Below are 18,494 nucleotides of genomic sequence, written 5' to 3' on the forward strand. Positions count from 1 at the left end.
TTGTTTTTGCCGCGTAACTTTTTTACTTTACGCATTTAATAGCATAGGGCCTAAACATCAGCGTGCAGGATATCTAATTAGTATATCTACTCCCAGGAATAATACAATATGTCGCAGGAATGTACAACCTTCTTGATTGATTCATCACCTTCCATGAAACAACACTCCATTAGGTTTGAAACTTATCTGGAATTTGTTCTTTTCGAAAAGGCCCAAAAAGCTAGAAAGACGGATTACTCTCAGGTAGTGCTTGCAAATTCTCCAATTGAAAAAAATGACAGTGATGTTCGTAATATGTATGAACTATATCCTCCAAATGCTCCAATAACATTAAACTCAATAGTGAAGATATTTGAGCGTTTAAGAGAAGTCCGCGCTGTGGAACAATTGAAAGAATTGAAGGACAGTAAGCTTCTGGATGCTTTACTATCGATTGGAATTCAAATAGCCGTAAAATTCAACAAGAAGAAGGTGTTAAAGCAAGTATTAGTTGTTACAGATGACCTAGAGGGACTAAATATAGAGGAGGGCGAATTAGAGCTATTACAAGCGCATCTGGAACTGAGACTAATTCTGGTTTACTGTGGCGATTCATTTCCTGATAATTTTCGAAAGACAAAGTGGGGTACTTTGCTAGCCTTCAACGAGGGCTCTATGAAGTTTACTTTGAATGAAATACTACAAACTGTGCAGAAACCCAAGCATAAACCGGTAAAGCCAGTAAGGGTATTTCAGGGCCCATTACGACTGGGGGCAGACTTCGAAAATTTGGACGGTGCTCAAGACGATCCCTTTTGTATTTGCATAAATGTGGAAGGATATCCTGCAACGAAACCGGTCTCTCTACAAAGTCGGAAATATGTCTATAAAACAAACGAAGGTGCATATATCCCCCTAAAATCTGTTATAGAATACGAAATACACGGACCATCTACTAATCAGGATGAGGAGTATACTTCCGTTCCAGTAACTAATGATCATATAGTAAAAGCTTTTCGATATGGTGCAGACTATGTTGTGCTACCGGAGGTACTAGAAACGGAAAGAACCCACGAAACTTCAGCAGGTCTAGACATTAGAGGATTTTGTGACCTATACAATATCCCTAGACACTACTTATGTGGCGAATCTGTATATATCATAGCAGATAGTAAGGATGGTACAGATGCAGATTACATAGCTTTTGCTGCTCTGGTTGATGCTATGGTAGAGTCGAAAAAGGCCGCAATTGCTCGCTATGTTCAAAAAAGTAATAGTGAAGTACAGATGTGTGTTTTGTCCCCATTGCTGGTCAACCACCCATCAAAAAAACGTACAAGCGATGATCTTGATGCAGAATCAAAAAGGTCACTTGTTCTATGTCGATTACCTTTCGCGGAAGATGAACGAGTAAGCGATTTCCCTCCATTCACTTGGAAGCAGCCAAAAGACGAATCAATTGATAAACTTATGGACGATTTTGTTGATTCCATGCATTTAGGAATTGTAAAGAGAGAGGAACCAACATCTTGGTGTTCTAGCAAATTCATTTTGCCATATGATGCAGTACAAAAGGACAGTTCACTACCACTACCTTCCGACTATCCTACAAAAGAAGACCTCAATTCTCCAATACATATACCGGCAATTGCACTTCATAGACAAAAGCAAGCTTTGCTCAAGTGCTTTCACCACCAGTATCTCCAAGGCCGAAATGGAGACTTTGCTATCGGAGAAATGTACGAACCACTACAGCATAAAATCACGCCTCAAAAATCTAGGAAGACAGATTCATTAGCTCTGCTTCTTAAATCTAAACTAGGTGTAAAGCCTGCTGAGAAACATGATACTACCATTCCTAGTGACGAAATTTACGATGATAATGACGCTGGCGATGACTCGCTTTCATTAGAAAAGCTATTGGATTTAGGCAAGAGATCTTCTTGAAGAGAACTTAAGGTTGTAATTGCAATACACAGGTTTTATCTTATGTAAATCTTATTACTTTAATACTTGATCAGCAGTAAATAAAGCGGGAAATATGATTTTCTTTTCCCTTATTCTCTTCCGTAGAATTCCTCACGTTTTTCTGATGTAGGTTACCATAACAGAAAATGCCAACAGAAAAATTTAAAAATGTAACCTCCCTGAACGCTACGCAATTTAAGTCTCAATCAACTGTTAGTTTTGAAGACTGTACAGGAAGGCGGGTATTCCTTCGTTTAAATTGAAGAAGAAAGCAAGTCATGTCATTATACACCGTAGAAACTGTCCCCACAACTCCTTTCCAAGACCAGAAACCTGGTACCTCTGGTTTGAGGAAAAACACAAAGGTTTTCGAAAAAACCCCGAACTACACTGAGAATTTCATCCAAGCTATCATGGAAGCTATACCAGAAGGTTCTAAGGGTGCTGTTTTAGTTGTTGGTGGAGATGGTCGTTATTACAATGATATTGTAATGCAAAAGATCGCATCAATTGCATCTGCCAATGGTGTTAGAAAATTGATTATTGGTCAGAATGGTTTGTTATCGACTCCTGCCGCGTCACATATTATCAGAACATATCATGAAAAAGTTACCGGTGGTATTATTTTGACTGCCTCTCATAACCCAGGCGGGCCTGATAAGGACTTGGGAATAAAGTATAACTTGTCTAACGGCGCACCAGCCCCAGAGAAGGTTACCAATTTAATTGCTGAGAAATCAAAGCAATTAACCGAATATAAAATAGTAAAGTCGTTTCCAACTTTGGACTTGTCAAAGATCGGCGAGAATCAGAAATATGGTGACTTATTGGTCGACGTTATTGACACCACCGAAGCATATGTAAAGTATATGAAGGAGATTTTTGATTTTGATATGATTAAGTCATTCATAAAGAAGGCTCAAGCTGAAAACGGGTTTAAAGTTTTATTTGATGCTTTGAATGGTATTACTGGCCCATATGGTAAGGCAATTTTTGTTGACGAATTAGGTCTTCCTTTAGACTCATTGCAGAACTGGCACCCACAACCAGATTTTGGCGGGTTACATCCTGATCCCAATTTAATTTACGCTCATACTTTAGTCTCTAGAGTTGACAAAGAGAATATAGCATTTGGAGCAGCCTCTGATGGTGATGGTGACAGAAACATGATTTATGGTGCAGGCCCTGCATTTGTATCCCCAGGTGATTCTGTAGCTATTATTGCCGAATATGCTTCAGAAATCCCGTATTTTGCCAAACACGGAATTCACGGTCTTGCCCGTTCATTCCCAACTTCAGGTAGTATCAACCTAGTAGCAAAGGAAAAGGGTTTAGATTGCTATGAAGTTCCTACTGGTTGGAAGTTTTTTTGCAATCTCTTCGATTCTAGTAAGCTGTCTATTTGTGGTGAGGAATCTTTCGGTACTGGTTCAGACCATGTCAGAGAAAAAGACGGTTTATGGGCTATTATAGCTTGGTTAAATATCCTAGCAATCTACAAAAACAGGTATCCCGAAAAAGAGGCTTCTATAAAGACCATCCAGGACGATTTTTGGGCTAAATATGGTCGCACTTTTTTCACGCGTTATGACTTCGAAAACTGCCAGATTGATGATGCCAATAAGATTATAAATTTGTTGCGTGAGTTTGTCGAGGACAACTCGAATATTGGTAAAAACTTTGGAGACTGGGATGCTGTAATTGTTACAGATGCCGGTGATTTTAGTTATACCGACTTAGACGGTTCAGTTTCAACACATCAAGGATTATACATCAAGTTGTCCAATGGTACACGTTATATTCTGAGACTATCAGGTACAGGTTCTTCAGGAGCTACCATTAGAGTTTACTGCGAAAGATATTGTAATGATAAATCAACATATTCTCAACAGGGTAGTGAGTTCCTAAGGGAAGATGTAAATGTATTGTTGCGTTTCTTGAAGTTCAAAGAGTTTATTGGTACTGATGAGCCCACTGTTCGAACCTGAAGGTCTTGTTTAATCATATTTTTAACATTATTTTCGCATCTTCAGATCTTCTTTCGCGTCTAATGCTAGACTGTCTTAACTTCTGTTAAAGCTAAGTATGTAGCTGCAAATATATAAGACTTATAGTACCTTGAATGTGAAGGATAATAATTCGATGTTATACATGTATAAACTCCAATTGGCTGCCCAGTAAAACAATGGGCTAACAATGTACATAATTCAAGACTACCTCAATATTAACTCAAACTCTATGTACTAATATTAGTGTCCCTTTCTTCGCATATAATAGTTAGAACTTTGTATACTAAACAAAAAGAAACGACAATATAAAGGCGTAAGCTAGATTAAATGAAAACTATAAAAAAAAAAAACAAATCGCAACCAAATTACACTGCTTAAGGGTAACGTTGTTCAGTGGCTTAGAGTCAATAAACGACTAACAGCATGTACGGCTGGAAATTGGCAAATAAGTTGAAGTTTGGGAGATCAAAAGATGAAAAAGACAAAGGAAAAGATAGGGATTCAAGGGAAGTCTCCAGCACTAGGCATAGTATGTTTGGGCATCTGAGTAAGAACTCCCCAACTCCTGATATTTCCACTAGAAAATACAGTGAAGGTGAATATTCTACTAGTACCGAACCGGCAGTTATTCCTAAAGATCGGAAGGAAACAATTGTTGCTACCCCCAATTCGATTGCCCCAGTTCGTCTATCTACAGATGTATCAATTCCAAGCTTTTTTAATAGTTCAAATGAAGCTGCTAGCTCATCTCAATCTAGTTCTAGAGATATAGCATCTGATGCAACCGACCTTGCTGAAGAAGAGAAGGCGAGGGACAGTTCTAACTCGCAATCACAAAGCGTTTCACAGAATCCAAATCACCAGCCACCAAAAAATGTTCCTGAAGAATCACAGCGGCTAGAGTATTCGACAATGAATACTAGTGGTATAATGACAATCAAGATTTATAATGGTGAAGCGTTTAAGCTTCCATTTCCGATCACTTCCAACCAACAGGTGCTGGGCAAGCTATTAGCTTCCGGTGTCAATTCAGGCCCCGCTAGGAACATTTCAAATTCAATCGAAGAACTTATCACTAATTTAGAGCACGTAGCCTTGGGTGAATATGAAGAAAAATTACTGCCGGGCGATCTGGCGACGAATTATATCCCTGCTACAATTACACTACCTGATTTAGAGGGTCTCAATCCTCTCATTTATTTGACAATTGAATTTGACAATACGGTCGCTACTATTGAACCAGAATCTGGAACGATCCAGAATCCAGTTTTTAATAAGATATCGACATTTGACGTCACCCGTAAATTACCTTACCTAAAGGTCGATGTATTCGCTCGTATACCTTCCATTTTGCTCCCATCTAAGCCATGGCAACAACTCTATGCAAAAAGTGATCCCGAGTTGAAAGATTTATTAAGGAAAGTCAACGAGAACATGGATATTCATCTTGGTTCCTTCCAACTTTCATTGAATCTACAGTTCAACTCTGCATCTAGTATAAGGTTATACAACCATCAGTGGCTGCAACTGGAAACGGGATTGGGTAAGGTAAATATCACTGTTGATTACAAGCCATCTAAAAACAAACCATTAAGCATTGATGATTTTGAGTTGTTAAAAGTTATTGGAAAAGGTTCTTTTGGTAAGGTTATGCAGGTTAGAAAGAAAGATACTAATAAAGTCTATGCACTAAAAGCTCTCAGGAAATCATATATTGTCTCTAAATCAGAAGTAACACACACCCTTGCAGAAAGGACTGTTTTGGCCAGAGTAGATAACCCATTTATTGTGCCATTGAAGTTTTCATTTCAATCCCCAGAAAAGTTATACTTGGTTCTCGCATTCATAAACGGTGGAGAATTATTTTTTCATTTGCAAAAGGAAGGTAGGTTTGATCTCTCCAGGGCTCGGTTCTATACAGCGGAATTGTTGTGCGCTTTGGAAACTTTACACAGCTTGAATGTCATCTACCGTGATTTAAAACCCGAAAATATTTTACTGGATCATCAAGGTCATATAGCACTATGTGATTTTGGTTTATGCAAACTAAACATGAAAGATCAAGACAAGACTAATACCTTCTGCGGTACTCCAGAGTATTTAGCACCAGAATTATTGCTTGGTCAAGGATACTCTAAGGTTGTTGATTGGTGGACGCTGGGCGTACTATTATACGAAATGTTAACTGGCTTACCCCCATACTATGATGAAGATGTTCCAAAAATGTACAAAAAGATTCTCCAGGAGCCATTGAGGTTTCCTGATGGGTTTGACAAGGATGCTAAAGTATTACTAATAGAGTTGTTGAGTCGAGAGCCTAAAAAAAGATTAGGATACAATGGTGCAGACGAAATTAAACGCCATCCATTTTTTAGTCAACTAAGTTGGAAGCGGCTATGGATGAAGGGTTATATTCCACCTTACAAACCTCCTGTGATGAGCGCCTTGGATACCAGTAATTTCGATCAGGAATTCACGAGGGAGAAACCTATTGATAGCGTTGTTAACGATTTTTTAAGTGAATCAGTACAGCAGCAATTTGGAGGTTGGACATATGTTGGCTCAGAACAACTCGGTGTGTCCATGATTCCGGGCAAAAGTATAAGGTAATATATATTATCACGCGAAGTAAGGATTTAAACGATATTAAAATGAGTTCAACTTATACTCAGCTTGGAGTTCAAGATCCGCCACATAAATTAAGCATAAATCGCCTCGGATTGCCAAAGAGGTTACTATGATGTACTCGTATAATACACGCATTTTTTATTTGTATACAAAATATTTACTTACATGCATTGGTAATCAATCATCTGCTTCAAATGCCGTTTCTTTTTTTGGGAAAATTTTTTGTTTTACTTTTTTGAACACCCCTTCGAAAAAATCAAACATAAGCGATGCGCTCTTGCATCTATATCTCCTTGCAAATTTACATAGGAGAGATCATTGAAGATACGAGTAGTTTGCTAAGTTGGAACAATATGATGGCAATAGAGAAGTCTCAAAAAAGGACTTCTAATCAGGATCTTGAGATAGCAAAAGTTGTTGAGACGAAGAAGCGCAAAGTTGAATTTGCCGAGAATTTAGTAACAAGATATAATTCACAGGAAGTAGTTACCAATGATGATAAAATCTCACTACAACTATTCAAAGGCTATGTTACTGATGCATTAAATGATTCAGAAACTTTAAAGGATGTAACCAAGTTAAATTCGCTAGTTAATCAGTTATCTTTACCTGCATCAAGCCCTGATTATATCTCTCCAGAGAACTTCAATGTATTACTGGGAGTGCTGAGTAACAATATCAATAAAATTGATAACAAGAGAGGAGTGGCATTGATTCAGAGAATAATTAACTTTCAGAAATGGTGGGCATTGCCTAAACCTACTCTAACTAGTTATGTATATTTTCTACAAATATTGTGTTCCAGTATACCTAAATGGTGGCAAGATGTGTCTATGGCCCTAATATCAAATTTTAAACTGCCCACAACGAAGACGGTTAAGCATCATGAGATGCTGAAATACTTTTTGAGAGCAATTCCTTCTTCAACAAATTTCATTGATTCATATATTTCAAAGTATTTCCCTAACAGCAATGACTCGATTAAGAATCTAGTCAACTATATAAGCAACATCTTGACTTTGACCGAATACTGCCAGGAACTTCGGTTTCAGGCTTGGTCTATGGTTATTGAAAAGATAATTGCCATTGATGTTGAGTTGCAGAACGAGTTGGACGAGCTGGATGATGAAATTGAAGACGATATCGATAATGAACTTGACGATCAAGATGACTTAGATTCCTCTGATTTCTCTGAAGATGAAGTTGCAGATGAAGCGGATGAAGACTTAGAAGGCGATGAGGAATACAATGTTGAAATATCGAGAAATATTAAAGAACTGTCAGCCAAGCTCGATGCCATATTATCTTTAATTACTACAAGGCTCTCCGATGCATTAACCCCAGATAGCATAGAATCCGGTGATGGAGTAAGCATTTTCAATACTTTGATATCTTTATTCAAGTCTCATATCCTGCCCACCTACTACACAAGGTCAGTGCAATACATCATGTTTCATGTATCGCAACAGCAAACGGAACTCATGGATGCCTTCCTAGTTACGTTTATAGACATAGCATTTTCACCAAACGAAATTATGGAGAAGAAAATTAAGGCTCTACAGTACCTAGGCTCTTTTGTCGCTCGCGCCAAGAAATTAACTGACGTTCAAATTACCTTTGTGGCCAGCTATCTGATATCCTGGCTAAATAGGTATGTTACGGAAAGAGAAGATGAAGTCGAACTCCCTGGTGGCATGGACAGGTTTAAGAACTTCTACGCTGCATTCCAATCTTTATGTTACATATTTTGTTTCCGTCATGCTTTATTTCGCGATAGCAGCTCGTGGGAATGTGCAATTGACAAATTTTTTCAACGGATGGTCATCTCCAAGTTAAATCCATTAAAGTACTGTAATGAGAATGTAATGATGATGTTTGCACGTATAGCCCAACGCGAAGACATCGTTTACTGTTTCAGCATTTTAGAGAACAATAGTAACGAAAGGCTTCGGGGTATTATAGGGAAGGCGAACGTCGGAACTAAAAACAACGAAAGAACTGTAAGCAACTGGTCAATTGCTGCAAGGCAGCAGTTCGTTGACTTACAATCGTACTTCCCTTTCGATCCTCTATTCTTGAAGCAGTATAAAAAGATTATGAAGGATTACTATATAGAATGGAGTGACATAAGCGGCGAGTATGAAAGCGATGAAAGCGACGAATTTGATGATCCCATGGCATGATTTAACTGATACTATTCTGCAAATGTAATAACCATTATTATATAGAGAATAATCTCCATATCAAAGGAATCGATACCCACTTTTACTTTTTTAAACTGGCGAGGAGTGCATTTTACGGCACTAAAAGTGAGCAATCAGCTGACTACAAGCCCTCTGATCAGGTTACTATAGATTTACAGTTTTACAGCCCCTCATGCAGTCTGGTAAGTAATCAGCTATCATAAATAGAAGCCGTTTCAACGAGTCATGTCATTTTAAACGAAATCCCGAGTCTACTTAGTTTCCTTTTTTTTGAGCAGTTAAAGGGTGATCGATCCGCGTCCCCAAAGTTGGAACTTAGAACGATGCACAAGGATATAACTGTGTTAGAAAAGGAGTCTCTTGGTGCTTTACTAAAGGAATAGGACGTCAAGAATATGCAAATTCCAGCCTTGGACTGTAATATTGAAGTATATCCATAGTTAAGTGCATCATATAGGTGAAAGTTGCAAGTATGACGAAGCAACAGTTCTATCAAAACCAGATATCTAATACACAGTCTAAATTAGGTTTTAGCGATGCTAGTGGATCTAATACTGTTTTCCTTTTTCCAACCAGTATAGATCTTAAAGCACAAGGGTCGAAAGATGCTGACCCAATAAATGTTATTATACTTAACTCTTTGGGTATCGCATTTGCTGCTTTAACAGTGGTGCTAATTATCCTAGCTGGTTATTTTTCTTGCTGTTATGGTAATGAAGAGGAAGAGTACGATCAAGAAGGTGCTCGGGAGCATCTGAGATTGCTTAAAAATGGGAGCGGCGTAATGGTAAGTAATTCATATCTTACATCAAGTCAGGTAAATACACAAGCTCTTACGGAAATTGAAAAGGTAGAGCTTGCAAAGATGTCGCCTTTTGAAGTTGAACTTTACCTTCGTGCTAAAGAATTTTGCCTGATTAATCCTCCTATGGTGAGAGCGTTTGGGACATATACGAGCTTAGAAGACAGGCAGGTTATTAGAGACAGAGGCATCCAAGCTTACTACATGCTACCTTCGATAAATGATAACGTTGATATTGAAGGAAACTTTTTGCCCAGTTTTATTGTACAGGATAAGCTTAATATCACATTTACGAAGTACAATATGTCATCTTCATCAATATTAAATTTCCCACTACCAAACAATAAGCGTGACGCGGTATATTTTGAGGTAAAAGTATTTAGGTTTAAAAATAACCTAAAGTCAAATTCCATATTCAGTGTAGGTTTGGTAACGTGCCCATACCCTTACTTCTGTATGCCAGGGCGGTGCCCATACTCTATTGCGTACGAATCCACTGGGAAACTTCGTATTAATAATGCCTTCTACGCAAGTACGCTTCTTCCAAAATTACATGAGGGTGATGTTGTAGGGATAGGATATAGGTACAGATCCGGCTGTATCTTCATTACACATAACGGTAAAAAATTGATGGATCTTGCGCAAAATGTAGGAATCGAATTATTTATAGGCATTGGAGCAATGAATGCTACCTACACAAGGACGTACACCAGAGAGGGATTGCTAGAGGATATAGACAACGTGGGCTTACGAAATGATATAATGGAAGTGGAATTGAACCAAAAGGGGGATATAACTGATATTCTTAACGAACAGTTATTATCCGTTCACGATCCAAAAACAGAGCAAACAGAATCAGATGAAATTGAACTTCATCTTAACCTAGGAAGTGTGGGATTTGTATTTATCGAAGCTAATGTAAAAAAGTATGCCTTTGGCAGTTTATATGGTGAAATTGGTATCCCACCTGCATACAACGGAAAAGAGTGCCAAGACATAGTGCTTCAGAAGGGTGATGACATCCCACCTGTATATACTGATGATGAAAGCAGCTTTTTTGGAAACATAAAGGTCAACATGGGAAATAAATCAGATAATCCTACTTCGAAGTCTGGTCAGCCTGTCGCTTCTCCAGGTAGCATAAAAGGCCGCTTACAGTGTGAGCGAAGTTTAAAATCTTTTAACTTAGACAATCGCCACAATGATAGCGTAGCAGATTTCGACAAGTTGGAACGAACTAGACTGATGATGGATAAATTCTTATCAACATCCCGTCCAAAGTCTGTTAGGCGCAAAAAGAAGACTAACGGCCGCGGCAGATCGACCTCTCCAGGGAGATCTCCAGGAAGGTCTCCAGGAAGGTCGCCCGCACGGTCTCCGGCCAGGTCTCCAGGAAGGTCTCCGGCCAGGTCTCCTGCGAGGTCGCCGAGAGGTTCCCACTTAATAACGTAATAGTGCGGTAAACTAAGTTAGTACTTAAATGATGACGTTGACGATTGGTTATAATTATATACAGCAAATGTTGTATGCCTATACATATTCTCTAATGCAATGCTGTTTGTCCAAAACAATCAGCGCTTCTTGCCCTTCTTCTTGCTCTTCTTACTTTTGACATTATTAACTGTTGATGAAGATCCTCCACCAACCGTTGCCGATTCCGGTATATATTCCTTGACTTCTGTATTTACAAGTAACGTAGCCATACCCACTACGTCCTTGCTCTTTTGTTTTATCTTCTTCTTCTCAATACTTGAAGTAACAATATTTACTCCTCTTGGGCCTAAAGCACTAAGTAGACGTGAAACATCCTTGGATTTTTTCGTTCTGAACTTACAATTTAACCCTAGGTGACTATTGCGTGTCTTGAACGTTACGTGAGAATACTGCTTGTCATCAACGTTTTTGTTCTTATACGTAAACGAAATTGATGTTTGCGACGGATTAGCGGAAAGCAATTGAAGTGAGTTACTAATGAATGTGTCTATAGGCTTTACTGACATTTCTTATCTTGGTTATCTTTCCATCTAATTGGTTCCGTTACATATATGACGGCCATAAGTGTATGAAATTTTCACAAGTTAATCTAAATAAATATAAAAACCAGATTAAGAGATAACCATCCTGATTACCACTTCATAAGAGTATATGCAAAATAGAAAGCCATGTTACGTTCATATGGTCAGTATGACGCGTTCAAATAATCATTCCATTAACTAGAGTTTATCGATGTCTATTACTGACGTGAATTTCCTTTGTTAACCGAATCTGAATTCCATATTCCTCCCCCTTATATGGAACCCATCTAAATTGTCAAAAATACTATAAAATATATTAAAGATGCAAAAATGCCGACCGAGTACTGCTTTTATTCGTTATTACAATTAACCAATAACTGGATTGTCATTAGCTCACATCTTGTGTGCCGCTGTGCTTATATTGGAACCTTGGTCAGCAAAGCAAAGCCTTCGGAACCGGGTAACAAAATGGAAAAGGGTCCTTAATTATTTAAAATTTCAGTTAGGGTCCACCACCAGAACAAAAAGAAGAACTTCAGATGATAGGCCTTCTTCATTATTACTTTGGCGGTAGAAGATTTTAGAACTTGAATTCAATAAGTTTTAATATCTCACTGAATTGCTTCTGGTACTGGAATACATTACAAACGTAATATAGCTCTATAGTGATACATTAGTGATACATCAGAGCTCAATTACTAAGAGAATTGAACGGTAAGAGGTTTTCCTTAAAAGGAGTTCTTTCGTCTATGAGAATTTAGTAACATTCTTATAGGGAATTAAGAACTGTATTTTATACATAAGAGCCGAATAGGTTAAAAAATTATAACGTGATGTCTGTACAGAGCAGTGCAATTAGTAATTACGACGAGAGCTCAAGGTTAACTGAAGTAAATGCTGATGAAATGCGCTGTACAAGAAAAGGAACTTTTGAAGGCAAAGTAGGTTTTGCTTCCAATGGATTTGTGAACACAGATGATAAGCATACAGTCGATGGCAGTACTGAGATCGATACAGAGCCGACAACGCCAGTCTCAAACAACGGAAGTACGGCTCCAGGGCCACTAAGCCAAGAGCAATGGAAATTCATAAGTCTTTTAAATCAGCATGGTAATAAGGAAGCTATTATGCAGCATTTACGCCATCCTGTCTACGCAAAGATCTCTATGAGAAGAAGAGGATTTAAGCGTTTCCGTAAATTTTTTTTAGCTCAGGAACTTAAACCCCCTATCAATGACTCTGTGGCTCAGGATCTTCCGAACCCTGCAATTGACACTGCAATGCGCGTTTCACCTACACGTAATGGTGCTACCGAACGCAAGAGACCGATATGGGTTATGAAGTTTAGTAAGGATGGAAAGTACATGGCAACTGCAGGGAAAGATCATGTCTTGCACATTTGGAAGGTGCTTTCTACTCCTATGGAAAGATGGGGCCTTGATGAATCCCAAATTATGGACCGCGGACGTGCGAAAACTATAAATTTACTTAACAACCACCTTTCGAAATATAATCGGTCCGATTATACAAGTCCAGAACGACGAGATAGAAAACATGTGGGAATGGACCTATATGCACCAGTTTTTCATCCCAGCCCGTATAGAACCTTGTATGAGCATACCGAAGACATTTTGGATTGTGATTGGTCAAAAAACTCTTTCTTACTTACAGCTTCTATGGATAAGTCTGTAAAACTATGGCATTGTGACAGAAAATCATCATTAAAGACATTTGAACACCCGGATTTTGTAACATGCGTAAAATTCCATCCTTCTGACGATCGTTTTTTTTTGAGTGGTTGCTTAGATACCGTATTGCGAGTTTGGTCTATATTAGACGCGGAGGTTACTTTCTCATTTAATTGTGGGGATTTAATTACCGCCATGAGTATTTCACCTGACGGTAGATATGTTCTAGTTGGAACATTCAACGGTTATATTTATGTTTTATATGTGAACGGCCTGGAGGAGTACCATCGCTTTCACTTATTGGATAAAGCTCACAAACAGAATAAAAAGAATAGACGTGGGCCTAAAATCACCGGAATTCAATTCATTGAAGGCAAATCCAACTCTGGGATGAAGATCATGATAACTTCTAATGATTCTAGGATAAGAATTTTTGACATGGATACCTTCATGCTCCAAGAATTACTACAGGGATTTACAAATGAAACATCACAAATATCCGCTGACTATGCTGTTATGGGAAATGCAACTTCGATTGTAATTAGTGCAAGCGAGAGCCACTCTATACACGCGTGGATTTTACATGGTGACGATGAATATACTACGAGCCCCGATACGAGTTCTATGACTACAAAGTCTTCTGATGTTTCAATGGTTAGACTGCCTAATTCACATCAAAGAAAAAACTCAATGAAGTTAATTGGCTCGATAAAGAACATCCTGAAAAAAGCTCTCAAGAAGCCAAAACAGAATGATTCACAATCCATCGCTCGTCATACACCGATACATCACGTCCACCATAACGAAGAATACTATAAAAACACGGATTGTATCACACTACATGCCAGTAATCATAATATTAGCGCTGCAATATTCGCACCATCTTCATCTTTACAAGTTCTATCACTTTCAAACGATTTGATTAGTGAAATGACAGTCGCATTTGCTGACAGTAAAGCTGACTACCAATTAGCTGCACGCAAAGCCTTGTTTGGACATAAAACTTCCTCTTTTGAAGGTGATTATGAGAAAGCTAAAAATCCAGGTAATAAAACTACGCCATTGAAGCAATCAATTGGTTTGATTCTTGTATTTGCAGATACCTCTGGTATCATCAGGGTTTACCGCCATGATATATCAAATAATATTAGAACAAAAGTATTGAAGATGCTGCAAGGCGATCAGGCGGCAGGCATCTTCACCGAGCAGAATACGTCCAATTCAATTGCACCATCACGCACGTCCATGACGATGAATACTATGAAAGCAAAATTTTCTAAACCATTATCAAATACCTTAGGAAAGTCTAAGTTGTGCCCTCATGAAAGTAGGTCCACAACCAGTTTAAGTAGTATTCCTAAGCTACAGCCACCACTGGCAGAAAATCACAGCGAGCAAACTTCTAAAACTGTCGCTGGTTCCTTATTCAGTACGAAAGGTGTTTGTAATATTTGTGGAGGCGATAGAATCGCCTTCACATCCACTGCGGCTAACGAGCCTATAAATCGCCACTGTCTAGATTGTGGCAACCAAATAAATAGATTTAGGTAATTTCGGTAATAGGATAGATAATAATACGGGAAGCTTACAGCTAGAGCTGGTTTGTTCTTCGATTTACGTGAGAATGTTTTTACATGAGAATGTTTAATTTTTCTCGAGAATAGAACATCGCTGCAAAAAAAGGTCGTCTGACAAAAATTTGCAGAAAGGGAACGTGGCATCTGAGGGTGCATTGACTAGAGAAAAACCTTGGATTTAAAATAGATAGATAGCTTAAATACTCGCAGTATCTCTTTATCATTATCATAGATTTTTAATATCAATTGCTTATTTTACGACAGATAAAATCATTACGCAATGCCTATGGAAGATAAAGGAAAGGGCTACAAACATGAACATAGTGCAGCACAAAAGATATCAAAGATTGGTTCCTTTGTCGCCGGGAGCCTTGCAGCTTGCTTAGCTGTCATATTCACAAATCCCATAGAAACGGTGAAGACTCGGATGCAATTACAAGGTGAAATGTCTGGGGTAAATGAGCGCGCATATAGAAACGTACCCCATGCCTTAGGTGTGATATACAAGAATGAAGGCATACATGGGCTTCAGAAAGGATTGAATTGTGCCTATTTCTACCAAATTGCACTAAATGGATCGAGATTGGGATTTTATGAGCCAATTCGTAGTATGTTAAATGGACAATTCTTCCCAGGCAAGGACCCTCGCGAACTTCAAAATATGTATGTTAATATCGCCGCGGGAGCGACGTCAGGTATTATCGGCGCAGTAACAGGATCCCCTCTTTACCTAGTAAAAACTCGGATGCAATCTTATTCGCCGGTAATCCGTATAGGGCAACAAACACAGTACTCTTCTCCATTCACTGCTTTGCGAACGATTGCAAAAAAGGAAGGGATTCGCGGTCTCTACCGTGGAGTTGATGCTGCGATCATTAGAACCGGTATAGGATCATCTGTTCAACTACCGGTATACAATTTAGCCAAACGCTTCTTGATAGAACATGATTTCTTAAAGGAGGGAACTACTCTACATCTGACGGCCTCAGTTTTCTCTGGTATAGGTTGTGCAGTCGTCATGAATCCATGGGACGTCATATTGACGAGAGTATCTAACCAGAGAGGTAACCTTTACAAGGGTCCAATAGACTGCTTTTACAAAACATTACGCATAGAAGGTGTAACCGCGCTTTATAAGGGATTCAGTGCCCAGTTGTTCAGAATTTGCCCTCATACAATACTGTGCCTGACTTTCATGGAGCAAACAATGAAGCTAATCTACAGCGTTGAAACCAGACTTTTATAAAAAGGTACACTGTATATGAGATCTGCAGCTAGCAGGCTGAGGATTATTTCTAACAAGGGCTACAATGTTGTAGGCATGCCACATTCCACGGCTATATAGAGATTTTAGTATCTGCAATGAGCGTATCGTCGTATCTGTACCTTTTTGCGCTGTCATTATTTGCGCGTCGCTTTTAGTGACCCTCTTGACATAATCTAAACTTTGACTAACTAACTTTCTGACGCTAGATCAAATAAAGACGATTCTGTGTAAGTACAAAAAGGCGCCAACAAAAACTGTTTAATAAATTCAGATTCCTACCTACCACTGTGAATATTAGATACCACACAGTAATTATCATACAATGGAGGTAGCTCATGAAGAGATTAGCGCCATGTCGGAAAAAGAGAAGGTACAGCGGCTACAGTGGAACCTAAATCCGCTAACTGCTGTTACTGGTGCTACGGAGACGCCTAAGCCGATCCAACAGCATTCAAAATCTTCTCTTCATATGATGCTTTCAGATCTAGTGCATGGACAATGGAAGCGGCACTTTCAGAACGAACAGGTCAGAATAACAAACTTATTGTTACAGATTGGGATTGTGAGAATAATATTGAATTTCTTTCAGAATTTACTGTTAAATATTCTACAAATGGGACCACTTCCGCAGCATGTATCTTTTATTATGGATGGTAATCGGCGCTACGCCAGGTCATTGAATTTACCGCTCAAGCGCGCTCATGAAGAAGGAAGCTTAACATTGTTCAGAACGCTTCATATATGTAAGAGGGTTGGAATAGACGTTGCCAGTGCATATGCATTTTCTATTGAAAACTTCAATAGACCACAGGAAGAAATCGATACGCTTACAGATATGTTAAGTAAACGACTACAGGAATTAGCAAACCGGGCCAATACCTTAAATGATAGACTATATGGCGCTAAACTATTTGTTGTGGGAGATAGATCTCTATTATCCGAAGAGTTAAACAATAAGATAAACTACGTGGAATCGATGACGAAACACAATACCGCATTTATTGTTTACATTTGTTTGCCATATACAACGAGAAATGACATCTACCATTCTATGTACGAAGTAGTCAAGTTGTGCAAAGATGGGGTAGTAAATAGCAAGGACATTACCGTCGAACTCTTGAACAGCGCGATGTATTTAGGGCCCAGTTCCAATAAAGCAGACATACTAGTAAGAACCAGTGGGCATACCAGGTTGTCAGATTATATGTTATGGCAGACACATGAGAATTCAGTTATAGAATTTTCGAAGTGCATGTGGCCTGATTTCACTTTCCAGACCTTCTATCTAGTGTTGTTGAAATGGAGCTACTTCACTACGTTACAAAGAGCCCGGAAAAGAGAGAGATTAAGAAGTCGTGTCGGTGCATTTGCTAAATTTTATCTTGCAGATAAAACCGTCCCTGCAGTTTCTCTCGAGTCGCTTCCAAACCCTCCAGCGGCTATCTCAGTGACAGGAAAATAGAATGAATCAACACAGTACAAGAGAGATTAGGTATATAATGTTACTCGCCTATCCTGTATATCCGTTTTGCATCAAGCATAGCTTGCTCCCGCACTCCATTAAATAATTAGCTTTTTGGAAACACGTCTCTTCTCCTTGGTGCGCTTCTCATTTATCTTTGCTTCCTCAATCTTTCTGTTATACACGTTGTACATTGCAACATCTGCAATAAGAACGAGAATTCCGCAGCTTAGACATAACAGCACTCTTACATGGGGAGGAAATAACCCCGAGGCCCCTGTCACATACCAAACACCATAGGTAATTCCAAATACTGTAACCAAGATATTTACCACCGTAGTCACTTGTTCCTTGACTTCACGGTTAATTTGTGCAAGAGTTGGAGCTTCGCCACTGTCTTTCCCTACAGCCGTCAGACCTACGCCATATTTACGATTATTCCGGCTAAGCATTTCCTGATATTCTTGTTCCTCCCTTTCTGCCCGTAAGTTTTCTAAATGCCTACGGAAGCTCGGTGTATAGTCACTACCCCTAATACGTGGTTTTAACAAATTTAGTTGGAAGCCACCCAATAGACTTCTGAGGCGCACATCGTCTTCATGTTTCCAAAACTTATTATAAACCTCCAGAAGAGCTTTAAATGATATCTTACCCTCCTCAAGTGCTATTATTGCATCAGAAACCCTATTATTCTCTTGTTTCAATAAGTCCTCCAACTGTGCTCGTAGTTTTTCGCATAAAACTAGTTCAAACATTCATAAATATAAATGCCCCTTGAGAGTACACTTATCCTTGTCACCTTGTATTACCTGGTGTTGTGTCTGCTCAGCTTTGTGTACAGTTGTTCTTGTCCTATATTGATGTATCCGTTGTCCGGTACAACACAGCTTTATCA

At 38.8% G+C, this 18,494-nt stretch overlaps 10 protein-coding genes across 10 annotated transcripts; 8 read left to right on the plus strand and 2 right to left on the minus strand.

Moving 5' to 3' along the window:
• Positions 1–108: 108 nt before the first annotated feature.
• YKU80 (ATP-dependent DNA helicase YKU80) lies at positions 109–1,926 on the plus strand (the record flags this gene model as incomplete). Its single annotated transcript, XM_018130035.1, has 1 exon — positions 109–1,926. One exon carries the CDS (start codon positions 109–111, stop codon positions 1,924–1,926), a length of 1,818 nt encoding a protein of 605 aa, XP_017985869.1.
• Positions 1,927–2,225: 299 nt separating this feature from the next.
• Positions 2,226–3,935, plus strand: AW171_hschr2397 (HBL028Wp; the record flags this gene model as incomplete). Its single annotated transcript, XM_018130034.1, has 1 exon — positions 2,226–3,935. One exon carries the CDS (start codon positions 2,226–2,228, stop codon positions 3,933–3,935), a length of 1,710 nt encoding a protein of 569 aa, XP_017985870.1.
• A 444-nt stretch (positions 3,936–4,379) lies between these two features.
• Positions 4,380–6,566, plus strand: YPK1 (serine/threonine protein kinase YPK1; the record flags this gene model as incomplete). The annotated part of the gene is made up of 1 exon (XM_018130033.1): positions 4,380–6,566. The coding sequence occupies one exon, from the start codon at positions 4,380–4,382 to the stop codon at positions 6,564–6,566; it is 2,187 nt and encodes a 728-aa protein (XP_017985871.1).
• Positions 6,567–6,937: 371 nt separating this feature from the next.
• On the plus strand, positions 6,938–8,767 carry RRN3 (rDNA-binding RNA polymerase I transcriptional factor; the record flags this gene model as incomplete). The annotated part of the gene is made up of 1 exon (XM_018130032.1): positions 6,938–8,767. One exon carries the CDS (start codon positions 6,938–6,940, stop codon positions 8,765–8,767), a length of 1,830 nt encoding a protein of 609 aa, XP_017985872.1.
• Positions 8,768–9,260: 493 nt separating this feature from the next.
• SSH4 (Ssh4p) lies at positions 9,261–11,042 on the plus strand (the record flags this gene model as incomplete). The annotated part of the gene is made up of 1 exon (XM_018130031.1): positions 9,261–11,042. The coding sequence occupies one exon, from the start codon at positions 9,261–9,263 to the stop codon at positions 11,040–11,042; it is 1,782 nt and encodes a 593-aa protein (XP_017985873.1).
• Positions 11,043–11,161: 119 nt separating this feature from the next.
• On the minus strand, positions 11,162–11,590 carry SRP21 (signal recognition particle subunit SRP21; the record flags this gene model as incomplete). Its single annotated transcript, XM_018130030.1, has 1 exon — positions 11,162–11,590. The coding sequence occupies one exon, from the start codon at positions 11,588–11,590 to the stop codon at positions 11,162–11,164; it is 429 nt and encodes a 142-aa protein (XP_017985874.1).
• An 848-nt stretch (positions 11,591–12,438) lies between these two features.
• AW171_hschr2402 (HBL023Wp) lies at positions 12,439–14,844 on the plus strand (the record flags this gene model as incomplete). The annotated part of the gene is made up of 1 exon (XM_018130029.1): positions 12,439–14,844. The coding sequence occupies one exon, from the start codon at positions 12,439–12,441 to the stop codon at positions 14,842–14,844; it is 2,406 nt and encodes an 801-aa protein (XP_017985875.1).
• A 306-nt stretch (positions 14,845–15,150) lies between these two features.
• Positions 15,151–16,116, plus strand: OAC1 (Oac1p; the record flags this gene model as incomplete). Its single annotated transcript, XM_018130028.1, has 1 exon — positions 15,151–16,116. One exon carries the CDS (start codon positions 15,151–15,153, stop codon positions 16,114–16,116), a length of 966 nt encoding a protein of 321 aa, XP_017985876.1.
• Positions 16,117–16,459: 343 nt separating this feature from the next.
• Positions 16,460–17,599, plus strand: SRT1 (ditrans,polycis-polyprenyl diphosphate synthase; the record flags this gene model as incomplete). Its single annotated transcript, XM_018130027.1, has 1 exon — positions 16,460–17,599. One exon carries the CDS (start codon positions 16,460–16,462, stop codon positions 17,597–17,599), a length of 1,140 nt encoding a protein of 379 aa, XP_017985877.1.
• A 98-nt stretch (positions 17,600–17,697) lies between these two features.
• VPH2 (Vph2p) lies at positions 17,698–18,354 on the minus strand (the record flags this gene model as incomplete). The annotated part of the gene is made up of 1 exon (XM_018130026.1): positions 17,698–18,354. The coding sequence occupies one exon, from the start codon at positions 18,352–18,354 to the stop codon at positions 17,698–17,700; it is 657 nt and encodes a 218-aa protein (XP_017985878.1).
• Positions 18,355–18,494: the final 140 nt, after the last annotated feature.

The sequence above is a fragment of the Eremothecium sinecaudum genome, chromosome II (genome assembly GCF_001548555.1).
Source record: "Eremothecium sinecaudum strain ATCC 58844 chromosome II, complete sequence".
NCBI lineage: Eukaryota > Fungi > Ascomycota > Saccharomycetes > Saccharomycetales > Saccharomycetaceae > Eremothecium > Eremothecium sinecaudum.